The following is a 16,487-nucleotide window of genomic DNA, read 5'->3' as shown; positions in this document are numbered from 1 at the left end:
AGTCTCAGCAAACCAAAATTCTTGCTTACTGGCCAACCCTACTCAGCAGGGCCAAGCTGTGGGATAACTATTATGTAGAGATTGGTGTCACAGTACACTGGTTTGGTCTAGTGTGGATAGACCCTGTAGAGAATCACTTAAGAGCCTGGGGAGACTGCCAGGAAGTTTGACAGGATTGCTGAGTCAAGTGTCCTCAATGCTTTTCAATATTCTCTGTCTGTGTCTTCGTGTCTAAAGTTGTCCATCGTTCCCATGGTGATCAAGCAATACAGAAGGCAGTCCAGATGTTTCTAACAAGACGCTGACCTAACAGAATGATTACTTTGGTAACACAGTCTCTACACATAAAGGAGGAAAGGCTAGCTCTACATATCCAGCCATCTCAGCAAGAGGACTATAATCATCACTGGAAACTTTGTTTCCATTTCTGTAGATTTTTGAGGATTAATTTAATGAAAGAGGTCATGGGAGGGAAGCTCCAAAGGGAACTGTAAGAGAAGGAACATCATCTGTAAGAATGTTAAGAATATCTGTATTGGCCAAAAGCCTTTTTTCACCCATTATTCTGTCTCTAACAGAAGCTGTGAGCAGATGCTATAGACAGGAATATAAGATATGGTGCAAGTACCCCGTGATCCGTTCCTAGAATACTACCCCTTTCTAGCAGGTAGCTGGAGATTTCTTATCAGCAGCTGATAAAGCTGTCATGTAATGGATTCGGCTAGCTCCTCTTTGGCTAGCTCTTAGCTCACACAACTACAGAAGCCACAGAGGCTTATTAATATTAGATATTAATATTAGAGATTAATGTTAGGAATATAATACGTGAGACATGCAGATAGGACTCTCAACACTAGTGACTTCCTCGTGTACTAAATATTTGGTAAGGTTTCTGTATATTCATTGAGTCATATTGAGAAAATAATTTCAAGGAGTGATAGCCAACCCGTGTTCTGCAGGATTCAGAAAGGTTTTCTGAACTGCCTCTAAGTCTGTGGTTTTCAACTTGTATAAATATTTTCAACTGAAATTTGAAAAAGGCTGCCAATCCCTCACTCAGAGAAAATACTTAATAAAGCTCCTTGTCTCCTGGTTGTCTCTATTTAATTCTCTATTCATTGCTATCTTTGCAACTTCTAAAACCCAATGCAAACATTTTGGTAAAAATTACAGTATGGTAAAGAATGGATTATCCAAGCATAACAGGAAAATGAATTTAATTCAGGATAACCTGTGTTGTACTGCAGTGGAGTGTCTTGCACCACAAGCCGTAGATCTTAATCGGAGTGGAAGAAAAGTTTCCAAATTTGTTATGGGCAGCTTTAAGCACTAAATAAGAATTCAGATTCTCTTTAAAAGAAACTTTGATGGTGTGGACATCATTTCCCCATAGAAGCTTTCACAGTCTCAGCTTAAGTATGTGAAATTATCGCCACATTTATTTCAAGGTTAATTAAAAATTGTTAGACAATATTAAATCAAACTTGGAATGGAATAAATAGTTAACACTAGCCCCTGTAATCAAGGTAAAAATATATTCAATATTAAATATATTATATTTCAATATTTATTTAAATCATCACAAATATACAGGGCCAAGCCATCTTCTGATGTAGAAGAAAGGCTTTTCACTTTACATAACTGACTGCTTTTATACTACCTTAATATTGTATTATACTGTACTCCAACTTACTGCTGAAAATATGGCCTTCCTTTCCTCATCTTTCTATAACATTAATTAAAGTTTTAAGCTTCAGTTAATTATGAACTGCCAAATATTGCTAAAATTATACTTTTGCAGAATTTACTTCCCCTGTACTTTTTTTTTAACTGTTCCACATAAAATTGCAAATTAATGAAGATAATGAATTAACATTCTGCTTATGAGAGAGGAATTTCTTATGCTCTGATCGAACAGTTCACATCTGGGAGAGAAGTTATGATACTTTCCAGAAATGCGTTGAAATAAAGGTAAAAACAGACATGCACAAGTGCTTTCAGACACAGTTTTCAGGTTTGGACAGAGCAAAGATTAGCTTAATATAACCTTGTTTCCAAATTTCTACCTTTGATAACACAACTCGGGTCAAGTTGAAGACAAGAAATTATACAGGTTACTGGTTTCCTGCTCTTACGCCAAGGATGATCTAAATAATTTACACATATACCTGATGTTTACAGTACTTTGAAATTTTGTGCTTTATCTTTGTGTTTGTTCTTGTCTGTACTTAATTATTCACATTTGTTCTCTAGAAATTCAATCACAATCTCATTTCAACGAATAAGTTAGATAATTTATCTTGCAGAAGTTTTCTTTGGTTTATTTTCTGTATGAATTAATCCTTTTTTATTATTATTTTGCAGTTATATAAAAATATGTGGGCAGAGATCCTTCAAGGCAGCAAAGCTCTGAACAGACCTTCATGGTGGGCAGAATTTTGTATTAATAAACCTGTTATAGGCAGGCTGAGGTCAAGATTGTAAACCAAACAACTTCTAAGAGGCTGGATGGGCCTGAGATGGATACCGTATTTCAAACATCAGGAGGAAATGAGACCACATGTCAAACACTGAAAATGAAAGAGATTTTCATAGAGAAGTGCCAAGTTTTGAAATAACTATGAAATCAAGTCCAACTTGGTCTCAGGGACTGTTAACATAATAATGACAGGAGCAAGAGCAACACATCTGCACACTATTCATATTTACTCAATTAAGCACAAAAAAAATGAAGATTCATTATGATCACTGCTTTGCAAAGTTTCTATGCAAGAAATGTTCCAATCAGTCTCTTGACTTTACTGTCATATTGCAGAAGTTAAATAATTAAAAAACATTTCCCACCAGGGATTATGAATAAGCTGAACAAAAGCAAAATAAAGGAGATTTTGAAGAAAAAAGAAAAAAGACATCAAGAACACCAACAGTGATAAACCTGTATTAAGGGATGGGAATCATTTCCAACAGCCCCTTTGAAGTCTGTGAAGCTATTCTGATTTACTTCATATGCCTCTGTGTTAAACTACTTGATCGGTCTTTCAATGCAGGAGAGGATTGGGATTTTAGATAATCTGTTTTTGAATTGTGTATAACTCTGTAGATAAAATTAATTGAAAACAACTCATTTATACATCTTTTTTAAAAAAAATTATGGTAATGTAAACTTGTAAGTCTTATATACGTTCTTAGTTGGTTATAACGTTTTCAGTACTGCAAAACCAGTATCAAGCCTGGGATACATTGACAGACATAGAAACTGTATCTGTGTTTTAAGTCAGAATGTACTTGAATTATTGTAAATGTGGTCTTATAAGTACATACGACAGTGGTAGGCATTATTGAACATATTAGGATATTTCTCTTTCAGCTGTACTATCAAATGTTTTTATTCACAAATGAAAGAGACACGTAACAAAGCTGAAAATTCAGAATATTTTATGTTTTAGATATGCTGTGAAGAAGATTCATTTTTTCCTTTATTGTATCTATGAACTGAAGTACTGTTAAAACCTGATTCCTGTTGCCCTTACTGTTTTGAGCAATCCTATCAAGCCAAAGAGATGATTTTGTAAGTTAAAAAATTGAGTATTATTGATGGCTAATCAGAGATGACTTATGGCTTGGGCTATTAAATAAATGCAATTTCAATACTTGAATGTTGAATTCTACTTGAGCAGAATCAGACCCTTGTCCTTGTGGGGTTTTATAATTTCATCTATTGTTGCAGTGTCAATATATGAAAGTTTGTAAGTATTTACAGACTGCCACAATGTGACCAAGGAGTTCTGTAGAGGCTTCTTTTATTCCATCTAAATCTGACACAGGTCAGGAAACATTTCATGGCTGGAGAATGTATTGAAAGCCCAGTGTTAAAAAAATTTCTCAGAGTACCTCAGCGTACATTTATTTACTAACAAGATTTTTTTTTTAAGTTTTTGTTTGTATTTTTCAGGGCAGTTTGTCAGAGAATCTGGGGACTCCAAGTGCATAATAACGCAAGTACAACTTAGGACAGACCAGACAGAGGCTTTATTAACTATGATCATAGTGAGAGAACATTCGGAGAGCATCTCCCCCTCTGCTCCCCCATTCTCAGCCAACTGATTGCAAAGAACCAACCTATATACCGTTTCAGAAAAAAGAAAGAAAGAGGTGAGGAAAAGCAATCATTTCAGTGTTAACAAAGCCAGGTATCCATCCCTGTAGGCATGGACTCCTTAGGTAGGTTGCTAACTGCTACAGTTCTACGGAACCAAACAGTAAATAATATGACTATATGAAGAGATGCTCTTGGTGGAGCTTGTAGTAGCGGCACAACCTGTGTTACCTTAGCTCAGAAGTGGGAAGCTGGAAACAATCACAGGCTGTTAGCTTTTAGTCAAAAGGAATGTGCTTTTAGTAAAGATAACTTCTTAGACCTCTAAATCTTAAATATTAATAATTTTACCACCACAAGTTCAAGGTCAATTAAAGATGCTCACCCTCAAGACACTTCAGTAAAAAAAAAAAAAAACGCAAAACAAAACCAAACAACAAGCAAACAAAAATGCCAAAATGCAGAAACTGTTGTTTATAGTCCCATTGGAAAAATGGATAAAAACTATCTTCTTAAACCTTACCTGTATTTTATTTAACTTCATTTTCCTTGCCAGAGATAGTCAGTGGTGCCTGTGTTTTTTCTGCCTCTATTCTTTCTTCTTTTCTAATGAGGTACCATAATTCAGGATGTCCCAATAGAAGCTCTTTGTCTAGCTATTGAACTGTACGAAACAGTCAAAAGTTGAGCCTTCTTTGCTGAAAAAAAAAACAGTAAAAAGTATTTGTTTTCTTTGAGCTGTTTTGCCTCTTTTAATAATGTCCAATAGGTGGCATCATCCCATGGAAAAAAAATAGATCAATACAACTAAATACCTGTCATTAGATATTATGGAATCATGGAGTCTCATGATTATCTTGATCTGTTTTCTGTATCTCTAGGGAATCCAGCAAGTCTGTACTGCTTGCATTTGTGCAGACCTGAAGGAAGGAGGCAGAGCATGTTATGCCCGATATCCAGTGTGAACACCAGGATCTCTGACAGTAAAAGGGGCACATGGGGAAGAGATGCCCTGCTACATAAAATGGAGAGACCAGTAGCATTGATCTGCCACTCCACGTTCTGTACTGTCAGTTGATCGGCAGCATTATTTCACTGTCCCACACACATGCAATTTCACCATCACCTGAGCTCTTCGTAAGTGATGTGGTCTTTCCCTGCCTCCTTCCTCGCAGCCGGGAAGCAGAGCTGTACATAAATCTTGCATATAGACTGTAAGTCTATTTATGAGGCCTTGTAGCCAGAAGAAAAAACAAAGGTGGTTGGCATGTAGCTTAAGCCACCTTCATCCAAAAAAACCCTGAGAAGTCATCTGTGTCACAGTAGAACAGAACTGAAGACCTGGTGAGTCCCAAAGATACCCACCAAACACATGACAATAAAAACAGACACCTCTGTAGAAATATATCCCTAAGTTGTTCCTGCTAATCTTATTTATTACAGCTGTTTAGTCAACATCCAAACTCCCTGATAAAAGCTGAGTCACTCTGTGCTGATAAGGACTGTACAAACTGGCCGGAAAGTGTGCAGTTTGTTCTGAAAAGCTTCTGACTTCGACTAGAGCAAGCACTGCAGAGAGTGCATCAGTCAGAACATGATTACGGGCAGGCAAAATGGGATACTCAGTAAAATGTCACAATTATGGACACTGATACGAACTGTCACACAGCTTGCACCAAGCTTAGAGCTTCATGGGATCCTTGGATACCCACACAGTTGATGGCAGGAGTTGACACCCGAGCACCAACGCTGAAATAAGTAAAATCAAAGCAGGGGTACCATGAGGCCTTGGGGATTTACTCTTTATAACACCCCACATCTCCGTACCCCAGCCTTGGGGCGACGGTGGCTGCTCACCAAGACTGGTTGCAAGCTCAGTGCCAGGTGCTCAGCAGCTGTTGGGCTTTATATGCTGCCAGCAAAGGCCGTCTCCATTTACTCTCACAACTAGTACAAAGCCATGGCACAACAAAGGCAGGCTCATTCTATGGTCCGGAGCCACTCTGCACTCAATAATTATCAAAACTCTAATATTTTCTGTATGAATACCTGGATAACCATTCTTTAATCAGTTATCACTATGAAGTTCTGACCTGTATGTTAAGCCAGACCTGCATAATCAGAGGAGCAAAATATCCTTTTCCTCTGAAGTCAACAATAAGCCAAAGGTTCTAGAGGTCGTCTACTTCCAGCTTCTCAGAGCAGCAGAAATTGTAAATGTGAACTTGCAGGGTTGCAGCATGGAGAGAGAAAGATGTCATGAAATTTGGCATCCAATTCTCTACTAAATCATAGGGCAATAATTCAAGAACTACCACAAGATGTCATTATTATATGCAGTTTGTTCCTCGTTACAGGACATTAAATAAAAGAGGCCTCTGGCAGAACAGAAAAGTCATTCCCCCGCAGTTCAAATGCCAAATAAAGTTGGATATGTCATTTTAACTTGGTTGGGGAGCTGGGTCAAAGGCTGTCAAACAGCTTCAGTCCAAAACAATTTGGCCATGGGAGTTTGTCCTTTCAAGCTGCCATATGAAGGCAGCTAAATCTGTCACCAGAAAGTTGAATCCAAGTAGGCCTGAAAGAGCCCTAGCCAACTGCTTTCCCCGTGCCCATGATGGCTTGTCTCCTGGACACTGGCATTTTTCTTCTTTGTGAGTTTGTCAAATTGCCTACCTGCCAAGGGTATTTCAAACTGGTTTCCTCTGTGATGTGGTATTTCTGCTGATGTGACTCCGTTAAAGCAAAAAAGCTCTTTTCTATCAGAAAAAAACCCAAATTGTTCATGTGCATTAGGACACTGAATGCGCACATCTCCCTTGCTGATGTGGCAAGATAAATACCTGAATATTTAACATCATCTTTTGTAGGAGCGATGGTGTCAGGAGAAAGGCTTAAGGAGCCAGATGGAAGCCCTACCATCTTTACAGCGGTAGTTCTGTGGATACAAGTTTCCCAGAAGTGCTTGTTTTCTGCAAAGATAAGTAGACTCATATGCTGCCGTTTCTGTCTGAAAGCCTCTTTCCCACTGTAATGAATGATTTATCATGCATTCTGCAGGGTAGCAAGTTTCTCTTCTGTTTGCTTTTATTCATGTATTTTCTTTACTGACTTAATCTGTTTTCAAACCTGAGTGGTGATTTAATAGTAGCATATGCTAGCAGCATGACCGGTCTCCCTCTCAGAGGCAACCATACAGACATCACGGAGGCCTGGGCTTCCTCCTGTAGCACTGTACCTCCACAGGCCTTGGCAATGTTTTGTTATTCCCACTTCTCATTAGCCTGAGATCAGAGTAAGGCTCCAGATATTTTAGCTCGGTTCACTGGCCTAAAGAGCACCATAAGCAAAGGGGAGCTCTCTGCATGAGACATCCATGTGATAGTATAATCTGAGACAGCTAGATCCAGCCACGGGAAGGTCAGCTGTGGTCGCAGCAGGCTGCCCACAACACTGTCAGTGGGAACAGAAGCATAAAGCTTCACTCTTCTCCAAGCAAGTCAAGTCACAGGTTTATCAAATACAAGCAGAGCGCTTCACATGGTTTGCTTTCAGAGGCAGAAACAGAGATGAATGCAGTTTTTGCTGAGAGCAACAGTTCTGCTGGCTACCTTGACTTTTTCTTTCCCAAATTTTTGTGGTTTGGTTGTATTTGTTCAGCATTCCCACAGCATGAATCTGTCTTGAATAGATGCAACTGCCATCAGGATTTTCGTCACTGTGTTTGTCAAAGAATAGCAAGTGTGTGGCTAGAACAATTCCCAGTGGATTTTCTGAAGAAAATTTACACATTTTATTACATTTTTGTTTGGGAACTATGGTCAACTTTAGTATCCAGCATCTGCTGAGATTTGCAGAAGACTCCAAAGACCCAGTGTTAGTGGGCAGTAGCCCCCCTCACCTGCCCATGTTCTTCCCTCCTCCTGCAGAGTGCCCTCCCCAACTCATTTCACCTGCTTGTCATCTTCTCTGTACTCGTAGCTTTGCTAAAATCTCATTCTTTCCAAATCATAAAATGTCTGTTGTTATTCTTCCTTTTATGCAAAGAAATTTTTTAAATTGTAAGTAAGTTCTTTGATAGAGATAACACCTCAATTCATAATGACAATTTTGTTTAGAAGGGCAATTTCTTGCCACAGAGAGATAACCAGGAGGTGGAAAATAGCCCGTGGGAGGACCAATATGGAGCTGTAGTTTGGTCAGACGTGTGACTGTGATAGAGACATGCCTCGTGCTTTCAACAGGTGATCCATGGGCCAGGACGCCTTCTAAAGCATCCAGAGAAAAGCAACTCTACTGCCAATACGCCATATAGCACATACCGCACACTGGCCCTACCACCTCCACGAGGTCTTTTGGGGCAGCAAGCACATTAGCAATGAAAAAACATTGCCTGAGAACAAAACCGCTTTTAACAGTGTAATACATTAATTTTGTAAAATGTAAGAATCAAACCAGGAATCTATAGACAGACATCGTTCCCTATAGCAAAAACACGAGCTGTGATGATAAAATGGTTTATAATGAGGCAAACAAAGTACTCAAGAAGTAGTTCTGTACTGTATATACATGCTCTTATCACGGGGATGTGATGAAATATTTTCCAGTCCCTTAGTAACCCAGGAGGATGTTAAGCAACACATACTATGGTAAACACTTCAAAATCAGCAGACCCATGTAACTGGCAACAAAAGATTGTGAAGGCTTGACTAGGAAGACTTGAGTGGCCTACTCATACTCATTTCTGTTATACTTAAGAGTAGAAATTCCACCAGATTAGTGTTTGCTGAATATTATACCAATAGTTTAAAAGGACAAAAAAGTGGTGAACATAATTCTATCAATCACAAGTAAAATAATGGAAAATCTGAAGGAGGATTCAACTAATAAAATAATTAGCGTATAGTAATACAATAAATATCGATCAGAAATTTTATAGAAAATGGACTTTGTCAGACAAACCTGATTTCATTCTTGGAGGAGTTCCCAGGTATTCTCAGATTCTGTTTTTTGAGTATATGTTGCATGCAATGTACACATAGACTTCTAAGACACCACAGTTAGTGTTACATGACACTATGAGTAAAAAATCAGCATTCTATCAGTAAAACACTCTTTAATTGGACTAGGAGCTTCCTGACTGACAAGGTCTCAGAAAGCCATCAGTGGAGAAATCGTGTTGTGTGCTTTAGGAATGTTATTAGGGATAATCCTAGACCTGCCACTGCTTATTATTTTCCTCAGCGAGCTGGAAGTAATTGTAAAATCTCTTTTACGAAAATGTGCAGAATTGGCGGACTGGTAAATAAAGGTGAAAACAGACTTGACATACAGCATAGTCTGAAATGCTTAATAAGCTTAAACCAGCCTGGTTTTGTTGATCTGAGTATGCAAGAGCCCCTTCAAAAGTATAGCGATAAAGATTTTTGTCATTCTAGGTCAGGCAGAGCTGAGACGAGGTGAATGCTTTCCTCTCCGCCCTGACTGATTGCTCTCATCAACAACTGACCTGCATTGATGTATTTGGAGAGAAGGATGTGCTTCACAATTTTTTCAAAGGTTACAGGAGTGTCACAGGAGGAGTAAGAAAACGTGAGATCCTTACAACCTTGACGTGATCAGAGAATTGTTTCTTGTCCAGCCCTAGTTTTAAAAAAGCCACATCCAAAGTTAGAGCCATAAAAATGCCAGCCTGCCTGGAAAATGGAAACTGTGTTGTGGAAAGTGAAAATTTCTACAAGTACTTCTGTCTCTGCTCGCAGAAACCAGGTGCCAGACTACTGCTTCCTCGGGGCACAAACCAGCCAAGGGTACAAAAAAGAGCAGCAATATGGACTTCAAAGCTGGAGAAAAGTGTGGTACAACAGGAAACTGGACGAACGCTATGTTTGGCATGTCAAAGAGGAGCTTAAAATATGATGCTATTACAGTATTATCAGTGTGTCCAAAAGCGGAACAAAATGTTGAATGTCAAAACAAATCTAATTTGTGTCCAATCACTAGGGAGAGATTTAAGGAAATGGTTTACTTTGAAGGAAAGTGTGTGCATATACACACGTTATTTGGGGCGACCGAACAACGCTCTATGGTTTTGTTATATGCTGTACCAAGATCCTTTAAATCTCCTTTTCAGAACAGCTGGTGCCATTTGAACTGCCCTCCAAAAAAATGCTTCTCTGAGTGTCATTAAATAATGATTTTTTTTAAGCCCACACAAACACTTGGCTTTTTCCATCTAGTTTATCAATGATGAGTGTTTGCGAAGTCCAGAACTGAGCACTGCCTGTATTTCACTAGTGTGATGGAGGAGCCAGGAAAAACATATCTCCTGGGGAGTATTCCCAGTTGTATTTTTGACACATATAGGGTGGAATTTGGTTTCTGTGCTTGTTTTGATCTCTTTACAAATTTTTATTAAAAGAATGTCTTCCAGCTCCATAGAAACTGTATATCCTGTTCTAGTCCAAAGCTGTGGATAAACCCCACAGCCAGAAGCACAGGGCAGTGGGAGCACAATTTTCACAAAGTATTTCTGTAGAAAAACTACCTTTCCCTCCTGAGGAAGGGTACCACCATCCGATTGTTGACAAGATCATAAAAAGGAAGAAATACACACGTGCCTAAGACATTGAGCAAGCGGCAGCCCAGTTCTTCGCTCAACACACAAATATTTGCATGGTTGAGTTATGCTCTACGGCAGAGGAAAACTGTATATTTTTTCACAGCAGTCAGTTGCACTGAGCGTTGTTCATCCAAGGCACAACCCATCAGCACAGATCCAGTCAGAGCCACTCTTTGGTCTCAGTGGTGGGCTCTGTTCCAGGGTGGCCCCACGACGGTCACCAGATGATACGTTGGAGGTGGTGCTGTGCTGTCCTGCTGTATTCTACTTGAGCAGGAGAAATCCACTCTTAGCCTGCATAGTCCATCGTGGTTATAGTGAGAGCATGTGTTCAGGGAATTTCCCTCTATGTTTGTTGCTCACTTTTTGTTTTGGGTTTCATTTGGGCTTTTTTGACAGGGAAGGAGAATTAAGGAAAATTTTACCTTTCTGTCTACCAGGTTGTCTGTTTTGACAAACAAGGGAATAGGCACAGCATTACTTAGCCATGTTATGGTTTCTCCTCCTCAGTGTCCGTTTTTCTGGTGTCTCCCCATGATACTTCAGCTGTGAGGCCAGTTCCACAGCCAGAGTTGGAACATTTGCAGTTTTATTTCTGTTGCCAGGCTTCCTGTTCATTGTGGGAGGATTCCATATGCAACCAGAGGATGATTTTCCTCTGTGTTAAGAAATAGTCCTGACACTAAACTGTTTGAGTCATCTTTCTGTTTGCTTGACTTCTCCCATAATAATATTATCCAAAACTTGATTCACCAGCTAATCTCACAAGACAGGATTTGAGATGTTCAAAGAAAAAAAAAAAAAACAAACAAACTTTTCTTGTTTTTTTTCATTTTGACCTAAGAAAGTTCAGAGTTGAAAGAGTCATGCTGTATTTTGCTTCAAATGAGGTTAGAGAGCAAAAACTTCTACAGAATGGTACATTCCTTAGATGTTCAATTTGCAACACGATCGATTATGGTTTGTTCTATTTGGGAGGAACATGGTAGCATCATCATTAGTAGTGAGGTGTGTCTTACCACTTCTCAGAACCATCATGTTACTTCTGAATTACCAGAATGATTCTCTCATATGTATTTAAATTCCCATTCGGGGATGCAACAGTAGTTCAAGAGAAACAATTAAAAGGTCCCATAGGTACTCAGTCATAGATGGTCCTACATCATAAGAGCTGAGGTGACTCAAGATGTCATCTGGTCAAATGCCGTTCTTCAAGGCAAGATTAACTATATCTGTGTTAGTCCTTAAATCTGACATTTTCTTGAATAAAGATTCAATGTTAAATTGTAATTAAAATACTGGAACAGGCAAATATGGCTGCTATTCTGGACATCTAGTATTTTTTCATCACAGGTTTTTGTAGCTTCTTGGTGGAGAGAAGAAGAGGGCTTACTGTAATGCATGAGAGTTGAAATCACAGACCAGGGTCCCACCATCCACAGTGCTGTACAAAGCTCTCACAAATATATCTCCAAAATCTTGCAATTTAAATAGAAGACAAGAAATAATGCACTATGAACAAATTAATATGTCAGTACTGAATTGTACTATGTGCAGCAATCTCAATGTTCCCACTGCCATTTTTAGCCAAATTTTTTATAAACATGGTGTCAGGGAGTTTAATGGTGAGATGTAAAAGAAGCTATTGGGAAACTTATATGGAAATTTTCTGAGAGCTTCCTAATTTGGAAAGGAAGTTTATCAGAAAACCAGCACGTGGCATCAAGGATGGCATCACGGAGGCTGGAGTAAACATCTTATCAGTGAATGAAAGATTTCAAAACTAGGATTAGGCTACGATGAATCTTGAGAGTAAAGAGCAAGAACTTACACTTAATCTAATACAGAAGACAGTGGAAAGACACAGAAAGCAAGGGGCAGTGCCAAGGTCCTGTGCTAAGAGAAAGTGCAAGTAATCTCTTGTATTTGGCACGGAAATGATAAGGACAGAGGTGCATTTGCCAAGGACAGAGAAAAGGAAATAATGGGCACATACTTTTATGAGTAAGTTTTACTGTATAAGTGAGAGGGAAGTCAATCGTTTTTGCAGAAAACTCGAAGGAGTTTTAAAATTTAGAGATAGCTTGGACATAAGGGCCAGACTGACTGACCCTAAGTTTTCATCCACAGTGGAAGTCTCTCCTTAAACCACTACTTTAAGTAATTACATCTGTTGCAATTTTTGTTCAGTTACTTTTTGCTTCCATATGTATCTAGGCAACACCTGGAATAATATTATTTTCTAAAAACTTCTGAAATCCAGTGGTTCATTGCAACATGTTGCAACATTTTCATTTTAAAGATACAGATTTCATACATGCACACACACTTATTTACAAAACTCAATCCATGCATGTGAGCTCAGATGCAAAAATAAATGATTTTTAAGCAGGCTTAGTCAAGCAGTTTTCCCTCTGGTTGTTACTTCTTTTTGTCAGAATTCAGCCAGAAATGAATGTGTAACGCTAGGTGTGTGTATATATTTTTTTAACACGGAGTCATAACATCACCACAGTAATCAACTGCTTATGAAAGTATTATGAATGGGAAAGAGATAATAGGAAACTCTTTGTGATATGGTATATTAATTAGAATTATAATGAAGGTTAATAAGATCATTATCCCAAGAGTTACACTGTAAAATGTGGGAGAGGGAATTCTCTTATTACATTCAAGAATTGCAGCAGAACTGCAAGCATATTTTACATTTTAAGTTTATGAAAAAAAATTGGATAATCTTATTTGTCTAATGAAGTTGCAGTTATATTTTTGAGTAATAAAGTCATGTAGGGGAATTACTGTTACTTTAACAAATGCATCCTACAGAAGATATTATCGTTTTAATTACCTCAAGATGTTTAGAGCTATTTCCTTGTAATTAAAAATCAGAGGACCTAATAGCAGTGGTATGCCTAAATAGCCCAGGGAAATCATTTGTTGATCTGTGGTTGCTATGCGAATATTCAGAACTATAGATTGTCTGTGGATTAACATATAGCTATGTAAACTATACATGCTTTGAAAACCTTGAAGGTTTAATGCAAACTACATTTCAATGCATACACACTCTCTAATTACTTAAGCAATGTGTTTTAAATAATTACATTGTACTATTTCCACACGTCAAAGGCAAACTCTGTCTAAAGCCCTTCCTTATGAATTTCCCTACACAGTGCACCTATACAAACTCCGCTGTGTCTCATGCAGGTTACAGTGCGTGTGTGTGGCAAAGCAAGTCAACATTTAAACCACAAAAAACCCCACTACTGAGTAGCCTATAGTAAGAAGTGGCCCCTGAGCCAAAGGTTTTCAGCTTATGAAGGGTCCAGGGACTTGAAGAAGCAGCGAGCAGCCCCCAGCACGTCGGAAGCTGCCTCTGCAGCCCCAGGGTGTGCGCTGGCCCACCCCGCGCGCATGGGAACCGGGGGGCAGAAGACCCAGGACAACAGCTCCACAAAAGCAGTACTTTGTTATCCTCATAGCATACGGACAGGCCACATTCACGCATCACCTGCTGCCTAATACAGCTGGGAAAGGTCTTTTTTCTTTGCCCTCAAACTTCATGAAGCATGTGAGCGACGGGGTGCAAAACTGGTTCAATCTGGCAAAGATCACAGGTATGGGTTAAACCTGAGCAGCAACGGTGTGTGTTTTGAAAGAGTCACAGGGGGGTACTAAGAAGACAAGCTGTTGTTTTCCTCATTGCAGCAAGCATAAAGCATAAGGCACAGCCTGGACCCCGCGCCTCTGGCCATGTGGTTTGACGGCACCTGCCCGGCCCCAGCGGCCCAGACGAGACGAGCATCTGCGGAGGCTTGGGCTGAAACATCTGCACGTCGCTCCATAAACACAGCTTACCATATGTTACCAAATTACCGAAGCAGCCTGTGATTCAAGAGGACTTCCGATGAAAGCACAGGAAGAGTGCATGCAAAAGACCTTTTTATCTATGCTACAGCATGACCAAATGCGAATTTATAATTGTGTTAAATTGTTTATGCAGCAAAGTGTCAGCTGACACAGCTGTTTGCTCCTCCCACTTGTCAAATTCCATTTTATTTTTGGCTATTTCAACATTTTTGTTATTTTGATAAAATACATTTTACCATACTGCTTTACTGCCTTCTCTGATTTGCCTCATGATTTAAAAACACTGTGAAATGATTAAAGTCCCAAATATGGACAAATTGGAATGTATACCATTACATCTTCCTCAACAGTGAAAGAAACAGGGATTTATAGACAGAATTCATCCCTTTCGGGAGGCTCTGCTAAACAGAGGAAGACAGCTCTGTTTAGAGATGCCACTTTGCAAAACGAAATGATGCCCTCCAACAACATTACACCAGCAGCTCAGTATGATGAAGCAAATAGTTCTGCCTTGCCTGTCACCTCTCCCCAAAATATTTCCATCTCCAGTAAACATCTCAGACACCACCGTCCATCTGCTGCCAGCTGGCATTTTCGTCTCAGTAGAAGAGCCAGAAGACAGCCACGAAGGCTCAAAAGCAAGATTTCTGATTTGTGTGCAATTTTGGTCCAATTTGAACAATTACCGTGGGTTTGTTTCTTTTTTAATTTCCCACAAACAACTCCTCAGAAAATCAGTTGCAGAAACGCTGCTACGTGTTCTTCCAGAAACTACAGTCCAGAATCCTCCTACTCCTTTGCAAATGGCCTACTGTTGTGTCACAAGATCTCAAAAGCTTTACCTCTGGGTAAAATGAGGACACAAGAGAATGTTGTCCAGCCCCTCTCTTGTCTCTTCCCTTTATCATTTGTATACCCCCACCTTTCTATAAGCTTACCTTCCTGTCCCACAGCAATGGAGAGGGCAGAGTTGCATCCATTGTTGTTGTCAGTGGACCATACTGGTGGGCCACCAGCTCACACGGCTTGGATCTGGTCTTTCTTTCAGCCAGGTTTCTTCTGCCGTAACCTTAGTCCACCCTGCCACACCCGCCTCCAACCCTTTAAATTCCCAACACAAGGCATCTGTATACAAAGTCATGTAATGAGGTGGCCCTGTGGGAAGATCATGCCTCAGACCAGGTGACAGATGTACAACTATGAGCCCGTCTGGTCACAGGAGGCCAAGGCATACTGGCTCGTGTGATGGGGGAAGGAGCACATGGGTGTGGTAGAAGCTTTGCCGTGCTGCACTGAGGGTGTCCGAGATGCACTCACCAGGATGCGTGCCTCTCTGAGCTAGTGTCACCCTAGTTTCCTGTAGCTAGAGTGTCACCCTACTTTCCTGTACTTGAACTTGTATTCTGTCTGGCCTATATGAAAAGCAAAAGCTATAAATTCAGTCACCATAGGGTTAACCAAGCTACACAGATGCCACAAAACCATTAGGGGCAGGGAACCATAGCTCTTCAGCTACCAGCCCAGAGATGTGAGCATGTGACAGCAAGTATGAACCACTCAACAGCTTGCCTTGTTTTATTTCTGTGTGCTCCCTGCCCCCGACCTGACCTTTTCCCGTAACTCTGGTCAAGAGATAACCACCAGTGGTGCCCATGATGGGTGCATCTGGTCTTGATGGCTGCATCTGGCTCAAGGCTCAAAGTGGGTTTGGGGGAGACAGACAACAACACAGTAGCCAAGGGCTAATTTACAGTAATGCGCCCACCTGACGGAGCAGTGCTGGTCCCTGCCGATTCAAGCCAGATTTGGAATAAAACTGGCATCTGTGGTTGGTATTCAAATATGACTATAAGTCAATCACCTTACGCCCATAAATAGTGAGCAGCCCAAGAGCCCTTT

General features: G+C 39.9%; 1 protein-coding gene across 3 annotated transcripts in view; it reads left to right on the top strand.

Moving 5' to 3' along the window:
* The window catches only part of ACOX3 (acyl-CoA oxidase 3, pristanoyl), a 35,539-nt gene extending 31,397 nt beyond the window's left edge, over window positions 1-4,142 (top strand). For 2 of the 3 annotated variants that reach the window (XM_082315747.1, XM_082315749.1), the window contains one exon: window positions 2,365-3,242. In XM_082315747.1, the coding sequence (XP_082171873.1) occupies window positions 2,365-2,484 (120 nt within the window). In that variant the 3' untranslated portion in view covers window positions 2,485-3,242. Of the gene's footprint in view, window positions 1-2,364; window positions 3,243-3,952 lie in introns of those variants that run through there. The other variant, XM_082315748.1, reaches the window with a different exon arrangement.
* Window positions 4,143-16,487: the final 12,345 nt, after the last annotated feature.

The sequence above is a fragment of the Platalea leucorodia genome (genome assembly GCF_965183815.1).
Source record: "Platalea leucorodia genome assembly, chromosome: 6".
Taxonomy (NCBI): domain Eukaryota; kingdom Metazoa; phylum Chordata; class Aves; order Pelecaniformes; family Threskiornithidae; genus Platalea; species Platalea leucorodia.
This window is presented reverse-complemented; position numbering and strand designations above follow the sequence as displayed.